The sequence below is a fragment of the Halichoerus grypus genome, chromosome 1, assembly GCF_964656455.1.
Source record: "Halichoerus grypus chromosome 1, mHalGry1.hap1.1, whole genome shotgun sequence".
Taxonomy (NCBI): domain Eukaryota; kingdom Metazoa; phylum Chordata; class Mammalia; order Carnivora; family Phocidae; genus Halichoerus; species Halichoerus grypus.
This window is the reverse complement of record NC_135712.1, coordinates 205,827,870-205,854,055: the sequence shown is the minus strand read 5'-3', so window position 1 is coordinate 205,854,055 and position 26,186 is coordinate 205,827,870. Positions and strand designations below refer to the sequence as shown.

The window sequence follows — 26,186 nt, the reverse complement described above, 5'->3', positions numbered from 1 at the left end:
ACTAGATGGTATTATGCTAAGTGAAATAAGTCAATCAGAGAAAGACAATTATCATATGATCTCATGGATACATGGAATTTAAGAAACAAAACAGAGGATAACAGGGGAAGAGAGGAAAACATAAAACAAGACGAAACCAGAGAGGGAGACAAATCATAAGAGACTCTTAATCATAGGAAACAAACTAAGGGTTGCTGGAGGGAAAGGAGGTGGGGGGATGGGGTAACCAGGTGATGGACATTGGGGAGTGTATGTGCTATAATAAGCACTGGGTATTATAGAAGACTGATGAATCACTGACCTCTACCTCTGAAACCAATAATACATTATATGTTAATTAATTGAATTTAAATAAATAAGTAAATAAAAAGACTCTGAGAAAAGATTTTTTAAATAATTTTTTAAAATTTGAGTGTGATTAACACACAATGTTACATTACTTTTGAGTGTACAACACAGTGATTCAACAAGTTTAAACATTATGCCATTCTCACAATGTGTTGAGCTGCCTGCCATCTGTCACCACACATGCTATGATGATACCATCGACTATATTCCCAACGCTGTGCCTTTTATTCCTGTGACTCATTCATTCCTTAACTGGAAGCCTCTATCTCCCACTCCCCTTCACCATTCTGCTTTTCACTTGTTCATTTACTGTTTTAAAAACCAGTACCAAGCTATTCTTACAGTCAAACAAAATAATTACCTAAACAGTGATACAAGGCAAGCTGTCGACATCATATTGTCTCCCCTAAAAGTGTAAAATTGCATCCAAATTCTAGGAATTAAGTCTCCTATGAGCATATAATCATGGGCCTCCATTTTAATACTATCATTTTTTATCCTGTTTTTAAAGAAACAAAAAATCAGTTCGAAAATCTTTGTGGAAGAAAAGTGGGGAGAAAGATCTAATAAGCTCAGGTGGCCCCTAGAAATGGTGAGGAGGAGCAAACGTCCTTGGTTCTGGCAACACTCCAACCCCAGTTACAACACCTTGATGCCCAGAACAATAAAGCAGCAAAGAGCAATTTGTCCAAAAGAAACAGTACATTATCAAGACATCTGACTGATTGAACATCCCACCAGAATAACAAGCAAAAGGAAGACACCCACAATTCACAAAAGGAAATACACACAGTTTGACAAAAGTGGGGGATTTTAAGATTATTTGCTAAAAGAACTTTTCTAAATGATATAAAATGCAAAACTTTTATAATAAGAAAGTCATGTTTTCAATTTTGGACCTAAGCATGTTTGCTATTTGTACTTGGAGAGCCAACCAAACTATTCTAAATGTTAGTATATTCTCTCAAATAGTAGGGCTAGAGGGCGCCTGGGTGGCTCAGTCGTTAAGCGTCTGCCTTCGGCTCAGGTCATGATCCCAGGGTCCTGGGATCGAGTCCCACATCGGGCTCCCTGCTCGGCGGGAAGCCTGCTTCTCCCTCTCCCACTCCCCCTGCTTGTGTTCCTGCTCTCGCTATCTCTCTCTCTGTCAAATAAATAAATAAAATCTTAAAAAAAAAAAAAAACAAACAACAACAACAAAAAAACAAATAGTAGGGCTAGAACTGTCAATCCTCCTAACGTGGTTGACAGATATAGTGAATATATGGAATGACCTTAGCATAGTTTCCTCCTCTTGATAATGAGTGCTTATCACTGGTGATGAGATTTGGCTGAGTTTTTTCTTCTCTCCAATGTCCTCAACACTTCGCCACCTCTGGGTCCCCAGTTCCAAGCCTTCTTTCAGTCCCTTGTCATCTCTACACCTACCAAAGGCTGGCACCCTCTAGCCAATATTCACATTTACCTAGAGAGATCTTTATTGCATTTAATTTACTGTCCAATTCCCCAACATAACCCCTTCCTGGTGACTCCCTGCTGGAGACTGAACCCCAAATTCCATAGCTTCCAACCCTTGGCTTGCTTCCCGTGATCAACCCACCAGCTTCTCACTCCCGCAGCCTCACACACATTGATTTCACAGTGAACTTGCATTGTAGCTTCACCTGAAGCCCCAGTCCTAAGGCTCAGAGCCTCCATACACCTGCTGCCCTCTGCTAGGAGTCACCCACTGGTCTATTTGGGCTGATTCACCTCCTGTCTATCTTCACTATCCCATCACCTCTTTCAGCCTATAAGGAGTGATTACCTTCATGAATCTTTGTTTTTGTTTGTTTGTTTGTTTGTTTTTTAACATTCCCACAGAAAAAGGACACTTTCTCTTGCAATGATATAGATGTAGGGGTTACCACTGTGTACATTTTTCAAATTCTATGTATGTTTCCCTGCTTGACTGTGAGTGCATGTGGCCTGTTATACATACTCCCACCCTTTACCCCCAGATGTAGTTTGGTTGGGAAGAATAGGAATAAATATATTGTGTCGTATGTTTAAGTGAAATAAGTCAGTCAGAGAAAGACAAATATCATATGATTTCATTCATATGTGAAATTTAAGAAACAAAACAGATGAACATAGGGGAAGGGAAGGAAAAATAAAATAAGATGAAAATTCTCTCTGCTCAGCGGGGAGCCTGCTTCTTCTTCTCCCTCTGCCTGCCTCTCTACCTACATGTGCTCTCTCTCTCTGACAAATAAGTAAATAAAATCTTTTTTTAAAAAAGATGAAAATTGACAGGGAGGCAACCCCTAAGAGATGCTGAACTCTAGGAAACAAACTGAGGGTTGCTGGAGGGGAGGTCAGTGGGGGGAAGAGATAATTGGGTGATGGGCATTAAGGAAAGCACTTGATGTAATGAGCACTGGGTATTATATGCAACTGATGAATCATTAAATTCTACCTCTGAAACTAATTTTATAAAATTGTGAAATTAGCTTAAGCCTAAATTGGTTTCAAGACAGGAGAATGAGAAAACACAAATCCTATAAAATAAAAAGCTGTTATATTATAAAAGTGGAATCAAAATCAATAAGAAGGGGTGCCTGGGTTACTCAGTGGGCTAATCATCCAACTCTTGATCTCGGCTCAGGTCTTGATCTCAGGGTTGTGAGTTCAATCTCCGCCTTAGGATCCACACTGGGCATGGAGGCTACTAAAAACAAAGAAAAGAACGCATCAAATTTCTTTTCTAACTCGAAAGCTTTCATTAAATCAATACATTTTTATTTTCTGGTCCTGACTGTATTTAACAACCCACCCATCTGTTTTTCACTCAACAAATATTCACTGAGCATAAACTCCATCCTGAGAACTGTACTAGGCACTGCAATTTTAAAGATAGGTAAGAGACAGTTCTGAAATTCAAGGAATCTATAATGTGGATGAATAGAGAAATTTATTTTTTTTAAAGATTTTATTGACTTATTTGACAGGGAGAGACACAGTGAGAGAGGGAACCCAAGCATGGGGAGTGAGAAGCAGTCTTCCCACCAAGCAGGGAGCCTGATGTGGGGCTCGATCCGAGGACCCCAGGATCATGACCTGAGCCGAAGGCAGACGCTTAACAACTGAGCCACCCAGGCGCCCCTGAATAGAGAAATTTAGTAAAGCTGATGTCACTGGAAGGAAAGTGAATCAGATCAGGATAAAAAGGAGGGGGAGTCAAATCTTTGAGTTGATTTTATTTACGTGACCCGAGAAAACATCTCTGCAAATGAGTTTTCGGGACATTTCCAGAATAGGCACACATCCCATCACTCTGAAGATAGATATTAAATACGTGGGATTTAAGTTATTTTTTTTTTAAGAAATCCAAACCATTACTGAAAATTACTGAGAAAATACCAGCTTGTATACACACCAAGTAAAGCGATTGGTTATAAAGTGAAAAAGGGAACCCAAGAGATACCCTGAAGGAAAACAGAGAAAACAAGGAAGACCCAAGGAGAGAACTGCTTTAAAATATGTACACCTGGGGAAAAAATAAAAATATTGGGTGAAGGAAGCCAGGCTCTCTGGGCCTCCATATTGTGTGCCCAACTACTCAAGAGAGTCCTATAATGGTTCTGACGCTGAGAGTCACCACCCTGCCAAGGAGCCTGCTCAGGGCCCCCTTCACATCCTTGTTCCTCAAGGTGTAGATGAAGGGGTTCAGCATGGGGGTGACAATGGTGTACATCACTGAGGCCACCAGACTCTTCCTGGAGGATGAAGTTGCTGCAGAACTGAGGTATTCCCCGAGACCTGTGCCATAGAACAAGGAGACCACCAAGAGGTGAGACCCACACGTGGAAAAGGCTTTGTACTTGCCCCTGGCTGATGAAATTCTCAGGATGGAGGAGAAAATCTGAGAATAAGAAAAGAGGATCCCAGAGAGAGGAAAAATACCTAGGACAATAGTCACAAAATATACCACTAAGTTATTGATGAAGGTGTCAGAACAAGTGAGCTTCAGGACTTCAGGAAGATTGCAAAAAAAGTGTGGAATTTCCATGTTTGTGCAGAAGGACAGCTTCAAAAGGGTCAAGGTCTCGAGCAGAGAGCCCATGACACTGATGCACCAGGATCCCAAGACCAGCATCCCACAGAACTGGGGGTTCATGATGACTGAGTAGTGCAGAGGGTGACAGATGGCCACAAAGCGATCATAGGCCATCACGGTCAGGAGTAAATTGTCCACGCATCCAAACACAAAGAAAAAAAATGTCTGGCTGAGGCAGCCTGCATAGGTGATAACTTTTCTCTGAGTCTGGATGTTCAGCAGCATCTTGGGGACGGTGGTGGAGGTGAAACAGATGTCAGCAAAGGACAGGTTGGAGAGGAAGAAGTACATGGGTATGTGGAGTTGGGAGTCTGAGCAGATGGCCAGGATGATGAGCAGGTTCCCAGTGAATGCGACCAAGTATATGCACAGGAACAGCCCAAAGAGCAAGCACTGAATCTCCGACTTTGCTGAAAATCCCAAGAGGAGAAATTGCGAAGCATGTGTTTGATTTCCTGATTCCATATGGGTGATATAACTAGAAGGAACAAGGAAAAAATCAGCATTCAATGACCACCACAGTGACAGCACAGAAATGTGATTGTCTTTAATTTCCAGTGAATGGACTAATAAAGTACTACCCTGCTTTTGCCTCAGTTGGGGAATTTGAAATGCCTCCATCCTTCCCTTGGCTGCCACTACCATCTGGAAATGTAGTCCTAGTTCCAAAGCAGTCATTTCCTTTATAGCCCAGCTACTCAGAGTGTGGTGCATGGACCAGCAGGAAAAACATCACCCAGAGCTTCTTTGAATGCAGAGTCCCAGGCCACATTCAGACTTGCTGAATCCAAATACACATTGTGACAAGATCACGGTGGTTTCCCCTGCTCATTCATGACTGAATAGTGCTGGTCTAGATCATCTGTGGGTTTCAGTCCTTCATCTTTTATCTCCTAATTTGTATTTTCCTCTACACCTTCCCTCAAACAACCTTACTTCATATGTAGGCCAAAATGGGAAGTTGATAATTAGGGTGTTTTCATGCCATGTAGGTGGAGTTAATAATTTTCATACATTGGTCTTAATTGTTCTGAACACTGTGCATGAATCCTATATTTAGTTTTTCAAAGCAAATATCAATAACTTTCACAATGCTTTGCATTGCTTACATGACCAGATTACATTATTTTGCATGTTCATTTTGTGACACTGTTCTTTGACATTGGAATATCTGCCAGCCATTGTGCCTTCTTTCTTTCATTTTTTAGTAGAATTTCTTTAAATATCATATTTAGAAGTAAATAAGCACCACATAATATGTTGATGGTATACTTGGGCATATTTTGTTTTTAATACTAGGATTCCAAATCCTGCACATTTCATGACTCCAAGTCAAGGCTCTTCACACTCTGCAGGGCTGCCTCAGGCAGTGCTTCACAAATAAGCGGAAAGGCTAACATTGGAATAAAGCAGAACCCAAGAGGTGAGCAGACATGAGGGAGGGTCAGTTCTTGCTGCAGGAGGACAGGGTCCCTGCAATGATGCTCTGAGAAGAGAAGAAAGAAGAGCTGAGAAGGAATGAGGAGCAAGAATCCTCTTCAGACATGAAATGTACAAAATTTGGAATCAATCCCATTTCACGAACTCATCAACCTATTTCCCCAGAAGACATGGTTAATAAAAGCTCTCCTTCCCTTCACACCATTTTCCCAGAGTACTTACTGGACTGCTCTGGCTTCCCCCGATGCCTCACTCAATGACTCTACAGGTCCTTCCTTCCAAGAATGATTGATGCAGAAAGGACAAAAATTGGGGGTCAGGCGCTGGTTCTTTGGAGTGGGTGGACATCTCAGAGAGGCACGGAGAGAATGCTCTTAGCCTGTGGCTGATGAGCAGCAGGTGAGCCCTGCAGAGGGGGATTCAGGGGCAGAATTTCAGAACTCCTTATTAAATAAATTCACTTCATGTTGCTCAATTCTCTAAGCAATTAAGCTCTCCTAAAGCCAAGGGACCATAAATAAAGGAAAATTTTCTGCCACTTCAGTCCCCAGGTGCATATTCTCTTTCTACCAATGGGTCCATCACCCCTGGAATGGACATTTCTCCAATGTATATAACCACTCATGCAGGCACATCAAAAAGATCACGCTGTAAGACTGTTGAATCACAGACCTGTACCTCTGAAACAAATAATACATTATATGTTAAAAAAAGAAGATAGTAGGAAGGAAAAATGAAGGGGGGGAAATTGGAGGGAGAGACGAACCATGAGAGACTATGGACTCTAAGAAACAAACTGAGGGTTCTAGAGGGGAGGGGGTTGGGGGGATGGGTTAGCCTGGTGATGGGTATTAAAGAGGGCACGTTCTGCATGGAGCACTGAGTGTTATATGCAAACAATGAATCATGGAACACTACATCAAAAACTAATGATGTAATGTATGGTGATTAACATAACATAATAAAAAAAAAATCATGCTGTGAGCCTCTGAGCTGCTTCTCCAGTGTCTGACTCAGAGATATAGTATGTCACCTGACCACATCCATCCCAACTAGGATCCTCCCTGGAACTTCATTCTGACTTCTATTTTGAAAACTTCAAAGACACAGATGTAGTGAAAAGAAGGGCCATATGCACTCCAATGTTCATAGCAGCAATGTCCGCAATAGCCAAACTGTGGAAAGAGCCAAGATGCCCTTCAACAGATGAATGGATAAAGATGTGGTCCATATATACAATGGAATATTACTCAGCCATCAGAAAGGATGAATACCCAACTTTTACATCAACATGGATGGGACTGGAGGAGATTATGCTAAGTGAAATAAGTCAAGCAGAGAAAGTCAATTATCATACGGTTTCACTTATTTGTGGAACATAAGGAATAGCATGGAGGACATTAGGAGAAGGAAGGGAAAAATGGGGGGGGGAATTGGAGGGAGAGATGAACCATGAGAGACTATGGACTCTGAGAAACAAACAGGGTTTTAAAGGGGAGGGGGGAGAGGGGATTGGTTAGCCCGGTGATGGGTATTAAGGAGGGCACGTACTGCATGGAGCACTGGCTGTTATACGAAAACAATGGATCGTGGATCACCACATCAAAAACTAATGATGTATTGTATGGTGACTAACATAACATAATAAAATTAAAAAAAAAAAAAAAAAACTTCAGACAGATTCTGAAGAAAATGCCTGTATCATTGTATCTGGTAGATGGTAAATTTTTTGGATACAGAGCTAGAGTTTCCTTTATACATGTTCCCCAAATCCAATTATTCAGGTCTTTCATTTGGGGTAAATTTATTCACGTCTTTAAATTCATTCACATCATTCACATCACATCTTTCATCTGGGGTAAAATTCATCACATCAAATTTCTTGCTATATACTCAGGTAGGCTACTCAGAGCATTCCTTTCCAATGGGAACGAGTACTTTGTGTGTTTTTTGTGGGGGTTTTTTTGTTTGTTTATTTGAGTATAGTTGACACACAATGTTACATTAATTTTAGGTGTACAACATAGTGATTTGACAAGTTTATACACTATGCTACCATCTGTCCTGATACATAACTCTTACAATATAATTGACTGTATTCCTTACACTGTGCCTTTTATTCTCATAACTTATCCATCCCATAACAGGAAGCCTGTACTTCCCTCTCCCCTTCACCCACTCTGCCCATCCCCCCACACTCCTCCTCTCTAAAAAACATCTGTTTGTTCTCGTATTTATAGGTCTGATTCTGCTTTTTGCTCATTCATTTTTTTAGATTCCACTTATGAGTGGAATTGCATGGTAATTGTCTTACTCAGTCTGATTTAATTCACTTAGCATAATATCTTCTAGGTCCATAAATGTTGTCTCAAATGGCAGGATCTCATCTTTTTTTTTATGGCTGAGAAATACTCGTGCATGTGTGTGTGTGTGTGTGTGTGTGTGAGTGTGTGTGAGTGTGTACCACATTTTCCTTATCCATTTGTCTATGATAGATACTTAGGTTGCTTCCATATCTTAGTTATTGTAAATAATGAAGCAGTAAACATAGGGGTGCGTATATTTTGTCAAGTTAGTGTTTTTGTTTTCTTTGATAATGGTAGTGGAATTATTGGATCATATGGTAGCTTCTATTTTTAAGTTTTGAGGAAACTTCATACTGTTTTCCACAGTGGCTATACCAGTTTGCATTCATTCCAACAGTGTGTAAGGTTTCCTTTTTCTCCACATCCTCACCAACAATTGTTGATTCTTCTGTTTTTTTATTTTAGCCATTCTGACAGGTGTGAGGTGGTATCTAATTGTGGTTTCCATTTGCATTTCCCTGATGATGTTGAGCACATTTTCATGTGTCTGTTGGCTATCTGTAGGTCTGTATTAAAAAAATATTTACTCAAGAGTCCCTGCTCATTTTTAATTAGATTATGTGTTTTTTGTTGTTGTTGAGTTGTAGGAGTTCCCTATGTATTTTAGATATTAACCCCTTATCAGATATATCATTTGCAAATATCTTCTCCATTCAGTAGGTTGTCCTTTTGTGTTTTGATTATTTCCTTTACTGTGTAAAAGCTTTTAATTTTGATGTTGTCCCAATAGTTTGTTTCTGCTTTTGTTTCCCTAAGCTTAGGAGACTTTTCTAGAAAAATGTTGCTACAGCTGATGTCGGAGAAATTACTGCCTGTGTTCTCTCTAGGATTTTTATGGTTTCAGGTCTCACATTTAGGTCTTTAATCCATTTTGAGTTTATTTTTGTGTATGTAATTAGAGAATGTTCCAGTTTCAATCTTTTACATGTAGCTGTCTAGTTTTCCCAGCAACATTTATTAAGAAGATTGTCTTGTCCCCGTATTATTGCCTCTTTTGTCATAGATTAATTGACCATATAATCACAGGTTTATTTCTGGAATCTCTAGTCTGCTCCATTGACGTATGTGTCTATTTTTGTGCCAGTACCATACTGTTTTGATTACTACAGCTTTGTACTATACCTTGAAATCTGGCATTGTGATAACTCCAGTTCTGTTCTACTTTCTCAGGATTGCTTGACTATTCAGGGTCTTCTGTGGTTCCACATGAATCTTAGTATTATATGTTCTAGTTTTGTGAAAACCACTCTTGGTATTTTGATAGAGATTGCATTAAATCTGTAGATTGCTTTGGGTAATATGGACATTTGCACAATATAAATTCTTCCAATCCATGAGCATGTTATTTCTTTCCATCTGTTTGTGTCATCTTCAATTCCTTTCATCAGTGTTTTAGAGTTTTTGAAGTACAGGTCTTTTACCTCTTTGGTTAAATTTATTCCTAAGTATTTTATTCTTTTTGGTGCAATTGTAAATGGGTTTTTTTTTATTTTTATTCAAAACTTTTTTTTTTCTTTCACCTACTTCATTTTTAGGGCATAAAAATGTTACTAATTTCTGGGCATTGATTTTGCATCTTGCACTTTACTGAATTTGTTTATGACTTCTAGTAGATTTTGATAGTCTTTAGGATTTTCTATGCATAAAATCATGTCATCTCCAAATAGTGACAATTAAATATTTTTTCCCAATATGGATGCCCCATATTCCTTTTTCTTGTCTGATTGCTGTGGCTAGGATTTCCAGCACTATGTTGAATAAAAGTGGTGAGAGTGGGCATCTTTGTCTTGGTCCTGACATTAGAGGAAAAGCTCTCAGTTTTTCACCATTGAGTATGATGTTAGCTGTGGGTTTTTCATATATGACCTTTATTATGTTGAGATATGTTCCATCTATCCCTACTTTGTTGAGAGAGTTTGTCAGGAATGAATGTTGATTCTTGCCAAATGCTCTTTCTGCATCTATTGAGATAATCATGAGTTTTAGCCTTCATTTTGTTGATGTGGTGTATGACACTGATTGATTTGCAAATATTGAAACATCCTTGCATCCCTGAAATAAATCCCATCTGATCATGGTGAATGATTTCTTTTTACTATATTGTTGTATGTGGTTTGCTAATATTTTGTTGAGAACTTATGTATCTATCTTTATCAAGGATATTGTTCTGTGGTTCTCTTTTTCTGTGATGTCTTTGTCTGGTTCTGGTATCAGGGTAAGCCTGGCCTTACAATGTATTTGGAAGCTTTCCTTCCTTTTCTGTGTTGTGGAATATTTTGAGGAGAATAGGTATTAACCCTTCATTATTATTTTTCTTTCAATGTCTGGTAGACCACCTGTGAATCCATCTGGTATGGAACTTGTACTTTTGGGTGGTTTTATGATTACCAATTCAATTTTGTTACTTATAACAGGTCAGTTCAAACTTTCTATTTCTTCCTGGTTCTGTTTTGGGAGATTGTATGATTCTAGGACTTTATCCATTTCTTCTAGGTTGTCCAATTTGTTGGCATATAATTTTTTTTTAGTATCCTGTTATAGTTCTTTTTATTTCTGTGGCATCAGTTGTTACTACTCCTTTCTCATTTCTGATTTATGTAGTTGTGTCCTTTGTCCTTCTTTTCTTCTTCTTTTTTAAGAATTCATTTATTTATTTACTTATTTATTTATTTATTTATTTATTATGTTATGTTAGTCACCATACAGTACATCATTAGTTTTTCATGTTGTGTTCCATGATTCATTGTTTATGTATAACACCAAGTGCTCCATGCAATATATGTCCTCCTTAATACCCATCACTAGGCTCACCCATCCCCCCACTCCCCTCCTGTCTAAAACCCTCAGTTTGTTTCCTTAAGTCCATAGTCTCATGGTTTCCCTCGCCATCTGATTTCTCCCCCTTCCTTTTTCCTTTCTTTCTCCTGATGTCCTCCATGCTATTCCTTATATTCCACATATAAGTGAAACCATATAATAATTGACTTTCTCTGCTTGACTTATTTAACTTAGCATAATCCCCTCCAGTTCCAACCATTTCGATGAAGATGGTGGGTATTCATCCTTTCTGATGTCTGAGTAATATGCCATTGCATATATGGACCACATCTTTATCCATTCATCTGCTGAAGGGCATCTTGGCTCCTTCCACAGTTTGGCTATTGTGGACATTGCTGCTATGAACATTGGAGTGCATGTGGCCCTTGTTTTCACTACATCTGTATCTTTGGGGTAAATACCCAGTAGTGCAATTGCTGGGTCATAGGGTAGCTCTATTTTTAACTTTTTGAGGAAACTCCACACTGTTTTCCAAAGTGGCTGTACCAACTTGCACTCCCACCAACAGTGTAAGAGGGTTCCCCTTTCTCCACATCCTCTGCGACATCTGTTGTTTCTTGCCTTGTGAATTTTTGCCACTCTAACTGGTGTAAGGTGGCATCTCATTGTGGTTTTGATTTTAATTTCCCTGATGGCTAATGATGTTGAATATATTTTCATGTGTCTGTTAGTCATTTGTATGTCTTCTTTGGAGAAGTGTCTGTTCATGTCTTCTGCCCATTTTTTGACTTGATTATTTGTTTTTTGGGTGATGAGTTTGAAACATTCTTTATATATCTTGGATACCAGCCCTTCATCTGTAGTGTCATTTGCAAATATATTCTCCTATTGCGTGGGTTGCCTCTTTGTTTTCTTGAATGTTTGCTGTGCAGAAACTTTTTACCTTGATGAAGTCCCAAAAGTTCAATTCGCTTTTGTTTCCCTTGCCTTTGGAGTCATGTCTTTTTTTTTTTTTTTTTAATTATGTTATGTTAGTCACCATACAATACATCATTAGTTTTTGATGTAGTGATCCATGATTCATTGTTTCATATAACACCCAGTGCTCCATGCAGTACATGCCCTCCTTAGTACCCATCACCAGGCTAACCCATCCCCCCACCCCTCTCCCCTCTAAAACCCTGTTTGTTTCTCAGAGTCCATACTCTCATGGAGTCATGTCTTGAAAGAAGTTGCTGTGGCCAATGCCAAAGAGGTTACTGCCTATGTTCTCCTCTAGGATTTTGATGGATTCCTATCTCACATTGAGGTCTTTCATCCATTTTGTGTTTATCTTTGTGTATGGTGTAAAAGAATGGTCGAGTTTCATTCTTCTGTATATAGCTGTCCAATTTTCCCAGAACCATTTATTGAAGAAACTGTCTTTTTTCCATTGGATATTTTTTCCTGCTTTGTCAAAGATTATTTGACCATAGAGTTGAGGGTCCATTTCTGGACTCTCTATTCTGTTCCATTGATCTATGTGTCTGTTTTTGTGCCAATACCATGCTGTCTTGGTGATCACAGCTTTGTAATACAGCATGATATCAGGAAACATGTTGCCCTTAGCTTTGTTTTTCTTTTTCAACATTTCTTGGTGATTCAGGGTCTTTTCTGGTTCCATACAAATTTTAGGATTGTTGGTTCCAGCACTTTGAAAAATGTCATTGGTATTTTGATTGGGATGGCATTGAAAGTATTTATTGCTCTGGGCAGCATAGACATTTTAACAATGTTTATTCTTCCAATCCACGAGCATGGAATGTTTTTCCATCTTTTTGTGTCTTCTTCAATTTCTTTCATAAGTGTTCTGGAGTTTCTAGAGTATAGATCCTTTACCTCATTGGTTAAGTTTATTCCAAGGTATCTTATGGGTTTTGGTGCTATTGTAAATGGAATCGATTCCCTAAATCTCTTTCTACAGTTACATTGTTAGTGTATAGGAAGGCAACTTATTTTTGTGCATTGATTTTGTATCCTGCCACATTACTGAATTGCTGTATGAGTTCTAGTAATTTGGGGGTGGAGTCTTTTGGATTTTCCACATAAAGTATCATGTTGTCTGCAAAGAGAGATTTTGACTTCTTCTTTGCCAATTTGAATACCTTTTATTTCTTTTTGTTGTCTGATTGCTGTTGCTAGGACCTCTAGTACTATGTTGAACAATAGTGGTGAGAGTGGGTATCCTTGTCGTGTTCCTGATCTTAAGGGAAAGGCTCTCAGCTTTTCCCCATTGAGAATGATATTTGCTGTGGGCTTTTCATAGATGGTTTTTACGAACTTGAGGAATGTTCCCTCTATCCCTACACTCTGAAAAGTTTTAATCAGGAAAGGATGCTATATTTTATCAAATGCTTTTTCTGCATCAGTTGAGAGGATCATTGGTTCTTGTCTCTTCTCTTATTAATGTGTTCTATCCCATTGATTGATTTGCATATGCATCCCAGGAATAAATCCCACTCGTCGTGATGGATAATCCCTTTAGTGTACTGTTGGATCCTATTGGCTAAGATCTTGTTGAGTATTTTGGCATCCATGTTCTTCAGGGATTTTGGTCTATAATTCTCCTTTTTGATGGGGTCTTTGCCTGGTTTTGGTATCAGGGTAATGGTGGCCTCATTGAATGAGTTTGGATGTTTTCCTTCTGTTTCTATTTTTTGAAACAGCTTCAGAAGAATGGGTATGATTTCTTCTTTAAATGTTTGGTAGAATTCCCCTGGGAAGCCATCTGGCCCTAGACTCTTGTTTTGTGGGAGGTTTTCGATTACCGCTTCAATTTCATTACTGGTTATTGTTCTATTCAGATTGTCTATTTCTTCCTGTTTCAGTCTTGGTGGTTTATAAGTTTCCAGGAAGGCGTCCATTTCTTCCAGGTTGCTTAATTTGTTGGCATATAGTTACTGGCAATCATTTCTAATTACTGTTTCCATTTCCTTGGTGTTAGTCATGATCTCTCCCCTTTCATTCATGATTTTCTTAATTTGGATCCTTTCTCTTTTCTTTCGGATAAGTCTGACCAGTGGTTTATCAATCTTATTAATTCTTTCAAAGAACCAGCTTATAGTTTCATTGATTTGCTCTACTGTTTTTCTGGTTTCTATTTCATTGAACTCTGCTCTAATCTTTATTATTTCTCTTCTCCTGCTTGGTTTAGGTTTTATTTGCTGTTCTTTCTCCAGCTCCTTTAGGTGTAAGGTTAGCTTGCGCATTTGGGATTTTTCTAGCTTATGAGAGAGGCTTGAATGGCTATGTATTTCCCTCTTAGGACTGCCTTTGCAGTATCCCATAAGTTTGGAGCTGAAGTGTTTTCATTCTCATTAGTTTCCATGAATTGTTTAAGTTCTTCTTTAATTTCCTAATTGACCCAATAATTCTTCAGCAGGATGCTTTTAACTTCCAAGTGTTTGAATTCCTTCCAAATTTTTTCCTGTGATTCAGTTCCAGTTTCAAAGCATTGTGGTATGATAACATGCAGGGAATAATCTCAATCTTTTGGTATCAGTTGAGAAGTGATTTGTGACCCAATATGTGGTCTATTCTGGAGAAAGTCCATGTGCACTTGAGAAGAATGAGTATTCTGTTGTTTTAGGGTGGAATGTTCTGTATATATCTACAAAGTCCATCTGGTCCAATGTGTTATTCAAAGCTCTTGTTTCTTTGTTGATCTTCTGCTTAGATGATCTGTCTAATGCTGAGAGTGGAGTGTTAAGATCTCCTACTTTAATATATTATTGTTGATATGATTCTTTATTTTGGTTAACAGTTGGCTTATGTAGTTGGCTGCTCCCATATTGGGGGCATAGATATTTACAATTGTTAGATTTTCTTATTGGATAGACCCTTTAAGTATGATATAGTGTCCTTCTACATCTCTTACTACAGTCTTTGGTTTAAAATCTAATTTGTCCGATATGAGACTTGCTACCCCAGCTTTCTTTTGAGGTCTGTTGGCATGATAAATTGATCTCCATCCCCTCACTTTCAGTCTGGAGGTGTCTTTAAATTCAATATGAGTCTCTTGTAGACAGCATATGGATGAGTTCTGTTTTTGTATCCAAATTGCAACTCTGGCTGTTTCATGGGAGCATTTAGGCCATTCATATTGAGAGTAACTACTGAAAGATATGTCTTTAGTGCCTTCCTTTTGCCTGTACATTCCCTGTTTCTATAGATCGTCTTTGTAACTTTTTGGTCTATGTTACTCTTGCAGTCTTTTTTCTTTTATAAAATCCCCCTTAATATTATTTGCAGGGCTGGCTTTGTGGCCACATATTCTTTCAGTTTCTGCCGGTTCTAGAAGCTCTTTGTCTCTCCATATATTCTGAATGACAGCCCTGCTGGATAAAGTATTCTTGGCTGCATGTTCTTCTCCTTTAGTACCCTGAATATGTCTTGCCAGCCCTTTCTGGCTTGCCGGGTCTCTGGGACAGGTCTGACCTTATTCAGATGTTCCTCCCTCCATACTTAAGAAATCTCTCCTTCCTAGCTGCTCTCAGGGTAGCTTCCTTGGCTCTTAGATTATCAAGTTTTACTATTATATGCCAGGTTGATAGTCTATTTTTATTAAATTTGGGAGAAGTCCTCTCTGCCCCTTGGACACAAATGCTTATTTCCTTCCCCATATTAGGGAAGTTCTCAGCAATGATTTGCTCAGATATATCTTCTAGCTCTCTCTCTCCACTCCCTCGGGGATCCCAATAATTCTGACATTGGAGTGTTTCATTGTGTCATTGATCTCTCTAATCCTATCTCATGGGCTTCTAGTTGTTTATTCCCAGCCTCCTGGGCTTCCTTCCTTTCTATCAGCTTATCTTCTAGATCACTACTTCATTCTTCTGCCTCATTTATCCTAGCTGTTAGAGTATCGAGTTTAGACTGCATCTCATTCATAGAATTTTTAAGTTCAGCCTGATTAGTTCTCATTTGTGCCTTTAGAGATTCTATATTGCTGCTAAACGTTTTCTCAAGCCTAGCTATTGACTTCATAATTTTTACCATGAAGTCTATATCTGGCATCTTGCTTCTATCCATATCCATTAGTTCTGTGGCAGAGGCCATTGTCTCTGGTTCTTTTCTTTGTTGGGAGTTCCTTCTCCTAGTCATTCTGTTGAGGTGTGGTTGAGGGAATGTACAGAGTCCAAAATATCAACTATGATCCAGGCAAGATGCACCCTAGGAAATTCCAGAGCAGTTGGAAGCCCCCATCGAAAAAACAAAGTCAAAATGAAACCCAAGAATAAAATTTATAAAACTAAAAAAATTTTAAAAATTAAAAAAAAAGAGAAAAAGAAAAACGGAGGGGTGAGGGGAGGAGTGGCTATGATCTCTCAGTGTGGGTAAGGTAGGGTGTTTTCATTCTTCCTGGGTGTATTTCGTTCTGTCTGTTAGAGAACACTACTTCCCAGAGTTACAGGGAAAATAAAACTGGTATATATATATAAAGGTAATATTGAATAGGGAAAAAAGGACTATGTTGAAACATATATCTATATAAAAAATATAAGTGTGAAAGAGTATAAGTTAAAAAGCTACTATGAAATATGATATATTAAACATCTAGTTGAAATGAGAGAAAGTTAAAAAGAAAAAACAGAGAGGAAGCATAAAAGAAAGCATAAAAAGAAAAAAAAAAGAGTTGTTTCTGAAAAATACACAAGCCGTGAGGCAACGTTTGGAGCTCAATATACTATTTTCCCCTGGTGTCGGGGCTTTACAGTCTTATGGGGACCCTAGGGTTGTTGCCATCTTGTTCTTCCAGCCTGTCTTCTGGGGGAGAGGACTGCCTCATTGTTTCTCAGGCAACCCTGCTTGGGCGGAGCTGCCCAGCCTTCTATTAGGGGGCTGGGTTTCCTGGAAACCAGTTTTTTGAGCTTTTGTTCTCTGGCAGCTTTCTGTGCCTTTTCTGAGGGTCAGAGCAAAAAAAAAAAAAAGAAAAGAAAGAAAGAAAGAAATGGCCGCACCCAGACCTCTGTCCCAGAGCAGAGAAATCACAGTCTGCTCTTCTCTGAACCCTCCAGAACACAGAGTCTTAGTTTCTGTAAGTGCCGCTGAAAACCACAGCCTCCTGGGAGCAGCACTGGCCCATGGCCACCTTCTCAGTGGTCAGCCCAGGAGCCCAGGCTTGTCTCTGCCCTTTGTGCTTCTAAAACCATGAGCGGTTCCGGGTTCACACACGCACCCCTGAAGCTCCTGGGTCCTGTTTGAGTGCTGTTCTAAAGCCCTTTCCTGGCCACTATCACTCTGTGAGGTTTTGCCTGGTCCCAGTGCAGGACATTTTTGCACTCCAGTGTTATATCACTTTCCAGGCACCAACTTATGGCAGCTCCCTCCCCTTTCTGCTTATCTTCCAATATTTGCCCACAGATTTCACAACTCCTCTGTTCCTACCTCGGCACATGCAGTGTTTTTCTGCTTGTAGAGATCCAGATATATATTCTTACATCTCAGGCTGATTTTGTGGGTGTTCAGAATGGTTTGGTAGTTATCCAGCTAAATTCAGGGACCAGTTCAAATGGATTCCCCTACTCCTCCACCGTCTTGCCCCTCCCTCCTATACACATTTTTCTTTCAAGTAAACATGGGCACTAATATGCACACAAACACAGACTCATTATTAGGTGATCCTTCATGTCACAAGTAAATTTGAGAGGAAGTGTGAGAAGATAAGAATGAAAAGAATGAACATTTGGCTTAACCTGAAAGTAGAGGTATATAATAATTTGGACCCAAAATTTAAGATAGAATAAGGGGCCTTAATGATTCAATTTTTCTACCTTAGTGTCCGCAAGTCAGAAAGGCTCATGGCATGGGAGATTTTCTGTACCAGCTATTGGGGCTGAACAACTCCAAAGTGACTTCAGAATTCTTTTTCTACTCAAAGTGGGATTTCAACACCGAATATCCTTATCCAAGAGAATATAAATGAATAAGACCCAAGGCTGAATTTCATTTCCCTTGAACAAAGCATTATTGGATAAACGTCTGGATTAGATTTTTATTGTGGTGGCAACAAATTACCAGGCTGCTGATTTAAACAAAATCAATTTATTTTCTGATAGTTCTGTAAGTAAGTCTGAAATAGGTCTCCCTGGGCTAAAATCACTGTCTGCAGAGAAGAGTTCATTCTGGAGGTCTGGGGTGAATGTTTTCTTGCCCATTCCAGCTTTAAAGCCACCTGTACTCCCTGGTTCATGTCCCCTCCCTTTATCTTCAAAGCCAGCAACAGGGCATCTCGAAATCTCTCTCTGACTCCAAGTCTTCTGCCTCGCTCTTCCACATTTGAAGAACCCTTCTGACCTATTGAGCCCACTTGGATAATCAGAAAAACTTTATCCGAGGGTCAGCTGACTAGCAATGTTAATATCATTTACAACTTTAATTATTCCTTGCCATGACATAGGACTTATCCAAAGATTCTGTAGATTAATATTTAGAAATATCTGGGGAACATTATTCTGCAACTAAAAATCTTTTTCAGAGGTATATTTGATGTGAACTCAGTGGCCTTCACTTTGAAGACTCAAACACAGAATTTATTTCAGACTCTAGGGTGAGTACTTAGAATTTTCTTTCAAAACCTCACATAAAGAGAATCACATGGCTTATTTATTAACATCACCACAAAGCTATAAATGGTGAAGTAAACCCTCCAATAAATAGATTGAATATCATCTCAAGGTTAAAGTAAAGAACAAGGAGGTTAGAACTCTGGAAGTCAGGCAAGTTTATGAGAATGAGGAATACAAAATTGGACTCACTTGACTTCTAATCTGGTCTCCCAGGAACAGAGTATCAGCGGGAGAAGTTTCCTTTCTGTCCACATCAGTGGCCCCCTGGGAATGAAGTGCTGTGAAGTGGAAGTAACATGGAAACAGTAGCCTAATGAGCAGACAGAAAGAGCTGTAAATATCTCCTCTGTTGCAGAACTTCAGCATATGAAACCTCGGACTGGCCTGGACATGGTTGTTATTTTTGTGTTCCTATGTCTGGTTGGGGGACCCAGACTTCACTACTTCTTGCTGTCCTGTCTGGGAACAGAGTTTTGGTCTCTATCATCAGCCATCCAAGGAGGAATTGGGACCTCTACACACAGACTTTCATCTTATAGACCCCACCCAGGTGAGTCTGAGAGCTCAGCAGGCATTTCAGGAAAGGATCAGAGAGAATGGAACCTGAGAACATTTTCTGAGGTCCCCTGAGACTAGGTAGACTCATTTATAACTATTTATGCAATGTGTTCAAAAAAGAAGTGTCCATTGGCCTCAACAATACAGGCATCATTGTTGATGATACCTGGTGGGAGTAGAAGTGCAGTTGGATGAGATGGGGGAAGGGAATGGGGGACCTAAAGTGGTTCCAGTGAAATTAGAACATATCCAAGGGGTTTGCAGCTAAGAGGAGCAGGAAAGCATAGTATTTGGCTTGGAGGTATGTGTGGTGACCTTTTTAAGATGTGGTGGTTTTGAGCGTGTTCTGTATTTATAGAAAGGCACAGACCCAGGCAGAGAGCTTTTCCCTTGCAACAGCGGTTCCTGAGACAAACATTTCTCAGAACCTTCTCTCACACTGAGTATTCAGATAAAAAATTGTGTTTAATATGCAAAAAGTGGTATGCTAACTAGCTTTACTTTGTAATAATACTTCATTAACAAGAGGTGTGGAAACGATGGAGACATTTGTGAGGTAGAAGAAAAAAAACAGCCAAATCTCCTCACCAGTGATAATCACTCATTTACTCACAGGAAGGAACTATACCGTAAGCTTTTTACTTATACTGACTAATGCTGTCTGCCACCCTAGGAGGGTGGATGCTTCTATCCCCACTATTTGAGTATAGATATTCACATTTAGAATGGATTGGTTGTCTCTCCCAAGTTCAAAGAGCTTAAATGTAATAGATCTGACATTCAAAACTTAGTTTTCTGATCCCCAAAATTTTGCATTTAAAATCATTCTGATGTGCACTGGGTGTTATATGCAATGAATGAATCATTGAACACTACATCAAAAACTAACGATGTACCATATGTTGGTTAATTGAACTTAATAAAAGAAATAAAAAATAAAATAATTCACAAAAGTCTTTTATTATTTCATCTTTAAAAATCCCCTTGTTGTCATACATTGTATATTTTCTGTTGTGAATTGCAGGTTTATTCCCTTTGCACATTTATCTAGAAGGATATTCAATCAGCAAAATATCCTGACCTCTCTAAAATACCACTCCTTTCTTGTTTGGATACATTGTGTTTTATCTTCTTTGTTAATTATTCTGGGCATCAGGGGATGTGAACTGGGGCTGGAATGCTGCCAAAACAAGGGAAGCTTTCTGCTCATGACAGTCTCTCAGGGACCACCTGAGCTTATTATATCTCCTTTACCCTTTGTGTCCATTTCCTTCCTCTCTGTGTTTTGGAACTGTTTTTTTTTTTTTTTTTTTTTTTTTAGGTGTTTTTTTTTTTATGTTTCTTTAAATACAAGACAGAAGATGATCCTATTAAAATGGAGCTCTGTGTTTCCCTGTTCCCTGGGAGGTTTACTAACTAGGATTTAAATACTATTTACACATTCTTCAGGGTAAAGGTAACTGATGTTGACAGCTTGCCTTGTACCATTTCTTTCAACATTATTGTGGCTGAGAGCGAGAAAAGCATGATAGTAACGCAGTACCAGGAGGTCAGAGTGCACTGTGTGTGTCTGTGGCATGAGCAGTTATCAGGGCAATGGTGCCTGAGCTTATATAGTCCAATATGTGACCCTGAGATGCAGAATGTTCACCAACAGATGGAAATAAGGAAGGGATCTACCTGTATTCACAGAATACCTTGGAACACAATTAATAAGATACAAAGAACACCATGTGAAGGAAAGACTCCTTTGTCCTGAAGTCCATCAGAGGCAGGAAAGCCACCTCGGTCCTCAACATTCTCTGCCACCACCTCTCATCACTCTCCCTCTTGCTCATTCCCTCACCACACTGACTTCATTTTGAGATTTGCGTATCTGAAGTAAGCGCCTTCTGCAGGGCCTTTGCTCTGTTTTCCCTGCAGGGCACACACCTCCCCCAGATATCCTCCTGCCTCCTTCTCAGTCTTTCTGGAAGCCTCTGTTAAAATGTCACCTTCTTTGCAAGTTTTCCTGAACTCCTATAAAAACTTGCCACCCTCCCACCCACTCCTTTTTATACCGACTTTTTTTTCCTTCATGGCACTTGTCACTATCCGACATGGTATATGACTTCTTTTTAAATATATCTTCTTTCTCCATCATTGGATTCTATAGACTTCTCTTTTTTTTCTCTCCAAGTTTTTATTTAAATTACAGTTAGTTAACATACAGTGCAATATTAGTTTCAGGTGTAGAATTTAGTGATTCAACACTTCCATACAATACCTGGTGCTCATCACCATACGTGCCCTCCTTAATCCCCATATTTTTTACCCATCCCCGCACCCACCTCCCTCCAGTAACTCTCAGTTTGTTCTCTATAAATAAGAGTCTGTTTCCTGGTTTGCCTCTCTTTTTTTTTTTCTCCCACTATGTTCTTTGTTTTCTTTCCTAAATTCCACACATGAGTAAAATCATATGGTATTTGTCTTTCTCTGACTGACTTATTTCATTTTCAACAATACACTCTAGCACCATCCACATCATTTCAAATGGCAACATTTGATTCCTTTTGATGGCTGAGGATTATTCCAGTTTGTGTGTGTGTGTGTGTGTGTGTGTGTGTACATCTTCTTTATCCATTCATCACTCGATGGACATTTGGGCTCTCTCCATACTTTAGCTATTGTAGATATTGCTGCTATAAGCTTTGGAGTACATGTATCCCTTTGAATTAGTATTTTTGTATCATTTGGGTAAATACCTAGTAGTACAGCCTCTGGAATGGGAAAAGATATTCACAAATGATATATCTGATAAAGGGTTAGTATGCAAAATCTATAAAGAACTTATCAAACTCAACACACAAAAAAACAAATAATCCAGTTAACAAATGGGCAGAAGACATGAATAGACATTTTTCCAAAGAAGACATACAGATGACTAACAGACAAATGAAAAGATGCTCAACATCACTCATCATCAGGGAAATACAAATCAAAACTACAATGAGATATCACCTCACACCAGTCAGAACAGATAAAATTAACAAAACAGGAAACAGGTGTTGGCAAGGATGTGGAGAAAGGGGAACCCTCTTGCACTGTTGGTGGGAATGCAAACTGGTGCAGCCACTCTGGAAAACAGTATGGAAGTTCCTCAAAAAGTTAAAACTAGAGCTACCCTATGATCCAGCAATTGCACTCCTAGGCATTTACCCAAAGGATGATGGAACTTTCTATCTCAGTACCCTATGCTCTTTGTCTAGAAGATATCGTACTCAACATTATTCCTCAAATGCAGAAAAGCATTTCTCATTAAACTTGTGATACCTGCCCTCTTAGGGAAAAGGCTGAATGGACAGGAATCCCTAATCAGGGATGTCAGGTAACATCCCTTAAATGGGATCAGATCTGTACAAATAATATATAGTTTTTTCTTGATTGCAAAATATAAATTGTAGCATGTCACTCTGTTAATAATGCCCATTTGCTGTAAATCAAAACTACAATGAGACATCACCTCACACCTGTCAGAATAGCTAAAATCAACAAGGCTAGAAACAACAGATGTTATCGAAGATATGGAGAAAGAGGAACCCTCTTGCCCTGTTGGTGGGAATGCAAACTGGTGCAGGTGCTCTGGAAAACAGTATGGAGGTTCCTCAAAAAGTTAAAAATAGAATGACCCTATAATCCTACAATTGCACTTCTATGTATTTACCCAGAAAATACAAAAATACTAATTCAAAGGGACACAAGCACTCCAAAGTTTATAGCAGCATTGTCTACAATAGCCAGACTATGAAAATTACCCAAATGTCTATAGACTGATGAATGGATAAAGAAGTGGTATGTATATCTGGTGGAATATTATTCAGCCATCAAAAAGAATGAAATCTTGCCTTTTACAATGACGTGCTTAGAGCTAGAGAGTATTGTGCTAAGGGAAATAAGTCGCTTAGAGGAAGACAAATGCCATATGATTTCACACATGTGTGGAAATTAAGAAACAAAACAAAGGAATGGGGGGGAGAGAGAGAGAGAGAGACAAATCAAGAAACAGATTCTTAATTACACAGAACAAACTAACGGTTGCCAGAAGGGAAGAGGGTGAAGGGATGGAGGAAACAGGTGATCAGGATGAAGGAGTGCATTTGTCCTGATGAGCACTGGGTGTTGTATGGATGTGTTGAATCTATATTGTCCACCAGAAACTGCTATTACACAGTTAACTAACTGGTTTTTAAATAAAAAACTTTAAAAAATGAAAAAAGAATAAAGAGTAAAAAATAATAAATAAATAAATAGTCCATTTTCTTGAAAATTTATCACGTTATTTTTTCTTTCCTAGTGGTCATCTCCAACACATGGTACTACCCAACGATACAGGAATTTCAGAGTTTCTTCTTCAGGGATTTTCAGAGGACCCAGAACTGTAGTGCCTATTATTTGAGCTTTTCTTCTCCATATACTTAATCATTGTGTTTGGGAATCTGCTCATTATCCTGCCCAGCAGCTCTGACTCCCATCTCCACACCCCCATGTACTTGTTCCTCACCAACCTGTCCTTTGTAGACATCTGTTTCTCTTCCACTACCATCCTGAAGAAGGTGTGGAACTTCCAGACTCATAGCAAGGTCATTAACTATGGAGGCTGCATCAGCCAGATGTATTTTCCTACTCTGTGCAGAGCTGGATGATTTTTATCCTGTCCAGAAAGGCCTATGACTGCTTCATGGCCATCTGTCACCCCCTGCACTGTAAGGTCATCATGAACCCCCAGCTCTGTGGACTGCTTGTTCTGGTCCTGGGTCATCAGTGTTCTCAATTCTTTGTTACAGACCTTAATGGTGTTATGGCCGTCCTTCTGTACAGGCATGGAAATCCCCAATTTTTTTGTGAACTCAATCAGGTAGTTGGGCATGCCTGTTCTGACACTATTCATAATGACATGGTATGTATTTTGCAATTGTGTTGCTGGGTGGTGCTCCCCTAGCTGGCATCCTTTACTCTTACTCTGAAATAGTTTCCTCCATATGTGAGTTCTCATCAGCTCGGGGCAAGTATAAAGCATTTTCCATCTGTGTGTCTCACCTCTCAGTTTTCTCCTTATTTTATTGTACAGACCTAGGAATGTACCTTAGCTCCCATAGAGTTGCAGAAGACTCGGTGATGTAGATGATGGTCACACCCATGCTGAACCCTTTCATCTACAGCCTGAGGAAGAGAGACCTAAAGAGGGCTCTGAAAGGAATCATTGGGGTTCCAGTGATGTAAGGGCCATCGTCCTGGGGATGAAGAATTGCCCATGTTTGCAGGGCTCACAGCCTCAGAGCCAGGAACTGCTGTTCTTTGATCAGATTATGGAAGTAGAATCTGTTCCTTCTATTTATTTCCTGGAATTTCCATTTGTTTGAATTCAACTTCTCCATACATTTAAGTAACTCACTTTATTGAGCTTCTGCTTTGTCTGATATACAGACAGGTTCCCTTTTGTCCATTTCCTACTTTCTCAAAGTTTTTCCCACCTTTTATCAAATATATTTGGAAATTCCCATTTATGTCATGGGGCACCATGGATTTCATAAGAATACTTTCTACTCAAACAACAAATATCATCCCAAGTAATTTTTCTCTTGTTTTACTAAAAGGATAGTCATGAGTCATTATATTCATATAGAAAAACTACTTTTGGTGGGGCGCCTGGGTGGCTCAGTCGGTTAAGCGTCTGCCTTCGGCTCAGGTCATGATCCCAGGGTCCTGGGATCGAGCCCCGCATCGGGCTCCCTGCTCGGCGGGGAGCCTGCTTCTCCCTCTCTCTCTGCTGCTCCCCCTGCTTGTGCTCTATCCCTCTCTCTCTCTCTCAAATAAATAATAAAATCTTAAAAAAAAATTTAAAAAAAAAAATAAAAAGAAAAGAAAAAGAAAAACTACTTTTGGTAACCAAAACCACTTATGTAATTTTACAATGAAAGAAAGTATGAGACTCCAATTATTCAATTTTGTGTACATCACTACTTTGTACATCACAGCCCTCACTGCTCATCCTGACAATGTAGACTAACTTATAGTTTATCTTATAGGTAGTCACTGAGTTTCATTCTCCTTATTATGATCATGTCCCCCTATGCAGCTGTGTCTACCACACTAATTGGCAATATGATTACCAAGTACATGTCTCCAAGTGGAGTCCACACAGATACATGTACTAGAATAAATATATTATACTCAACTAGTGAATCATTGAACATTATATCAAAAACTAATGATGTGCTATAACTTGGCTAATTGAATTTAAATAAAAATAAATAAATAAATAAATAAATAACAAAACCAAAACAAAAGAAGAAAAGAATAAATAGATTAACTTCATATGGCCTTTGAACCAGGAAAGATCTTAAATATGTTGAAGAAAAATTGAAAGTATACTTTGTATTACTGAGCAAAATATTTAATTTTATGCTGTCCATCCACTCACTGAATTAGGAGATTGATGTCCATGTAGAAGAGTTGGGTTTTCCCCATTGAAGTGAAGGATTGGATGGCATGCTTATGGTACTTTTATTGAATCATCTATCTCTTTCTGCTACATACAAATAGGACTCCTTCCTCTTCTCTAAATGAAATATCTGCTTTTCTAAATTTTGTCATAACCATGAAATAGGCAATGATTGAACAATATCAATATCATCCATTGTATATCATCCATATATATCCTCAGGATCAGAGAATGACTCATTAGAGAGATTGAATTTCTGTCCAGTCATGTGCTTCAGGTCACATCTTTTGTGCAAAGAGGCATGACCTTCCAGCCTCTCTTGGTTACCTGGAAGGAACCCTAATGAAGTCTGTCTTTATTATAGTCATCAGAAATAAATGTGTAGAAGCACATTGTTGAGTCCAAGGGAAACATTCAAGGATAAGAGTGTGAGTATGTTTATGTGTGTGTACATTTGTATACATCTTTCCCTCAAATAAACACATTCACACACATTTATGTAGACACAC

General features: G+C 39.0%; 1 protein-coding gene and 1 pseudogene across 1 annotated transcript; one reads left to right on the top strand and one right to left on the bottom strand.

Moving 5' to 3' along the window:
• Positions 1-2,736: 2,736 nt before the first annotated feature.
• Positions 2,737-4,919, bottom strand: LOC118533702 (olfactory receptor 7C1-like). Its single transcript, XM_078061932.1, has 2 exons — positions 4,294-4,919; positions 2,737-3,055 (listed from the first exon to the last, which is right to left on the bottom strand). Exons 1-2 carry the CDS (start codon positions 4,910-4,912, stop codon positions 2,970-2,972), a joined length of 705 nt encoding a protein of 234 aa, XP_077918058.1. The 5' UTR covers positions 4,913-4,919; the 3' UTR covers positions 2,737-2,969.
• A 17,482-nt stretch (positions 4,920-22,401) lies between these two features.
• On the top strand, positions 22,402-24,356 carry LOC118533693 (olfactory receptor 7A10-like; annotated as a pseudogene).
• The last annotated feature ends 1,830 nt before the right edge of the window (positions 24,357-26,186 follow it).

Excerpts from the sequence above, each read along its gene's own strand:
- LOC118533702 (XM_078061932.1), bottom strand. The coding sequence starts at position 4,912 with ATGGAATCAGGAAATCAAACACATGCTTCGCAATTTCTCCTCTTGGGA. Across the intron at positions 3,056-4,293 it reads TTTTGTGACTATTGTCCTAG|CCTCCATGCCCAGTGTGGAT; the intron begins GTATTTTTCCTC and ends TGTTTTTAGTAG.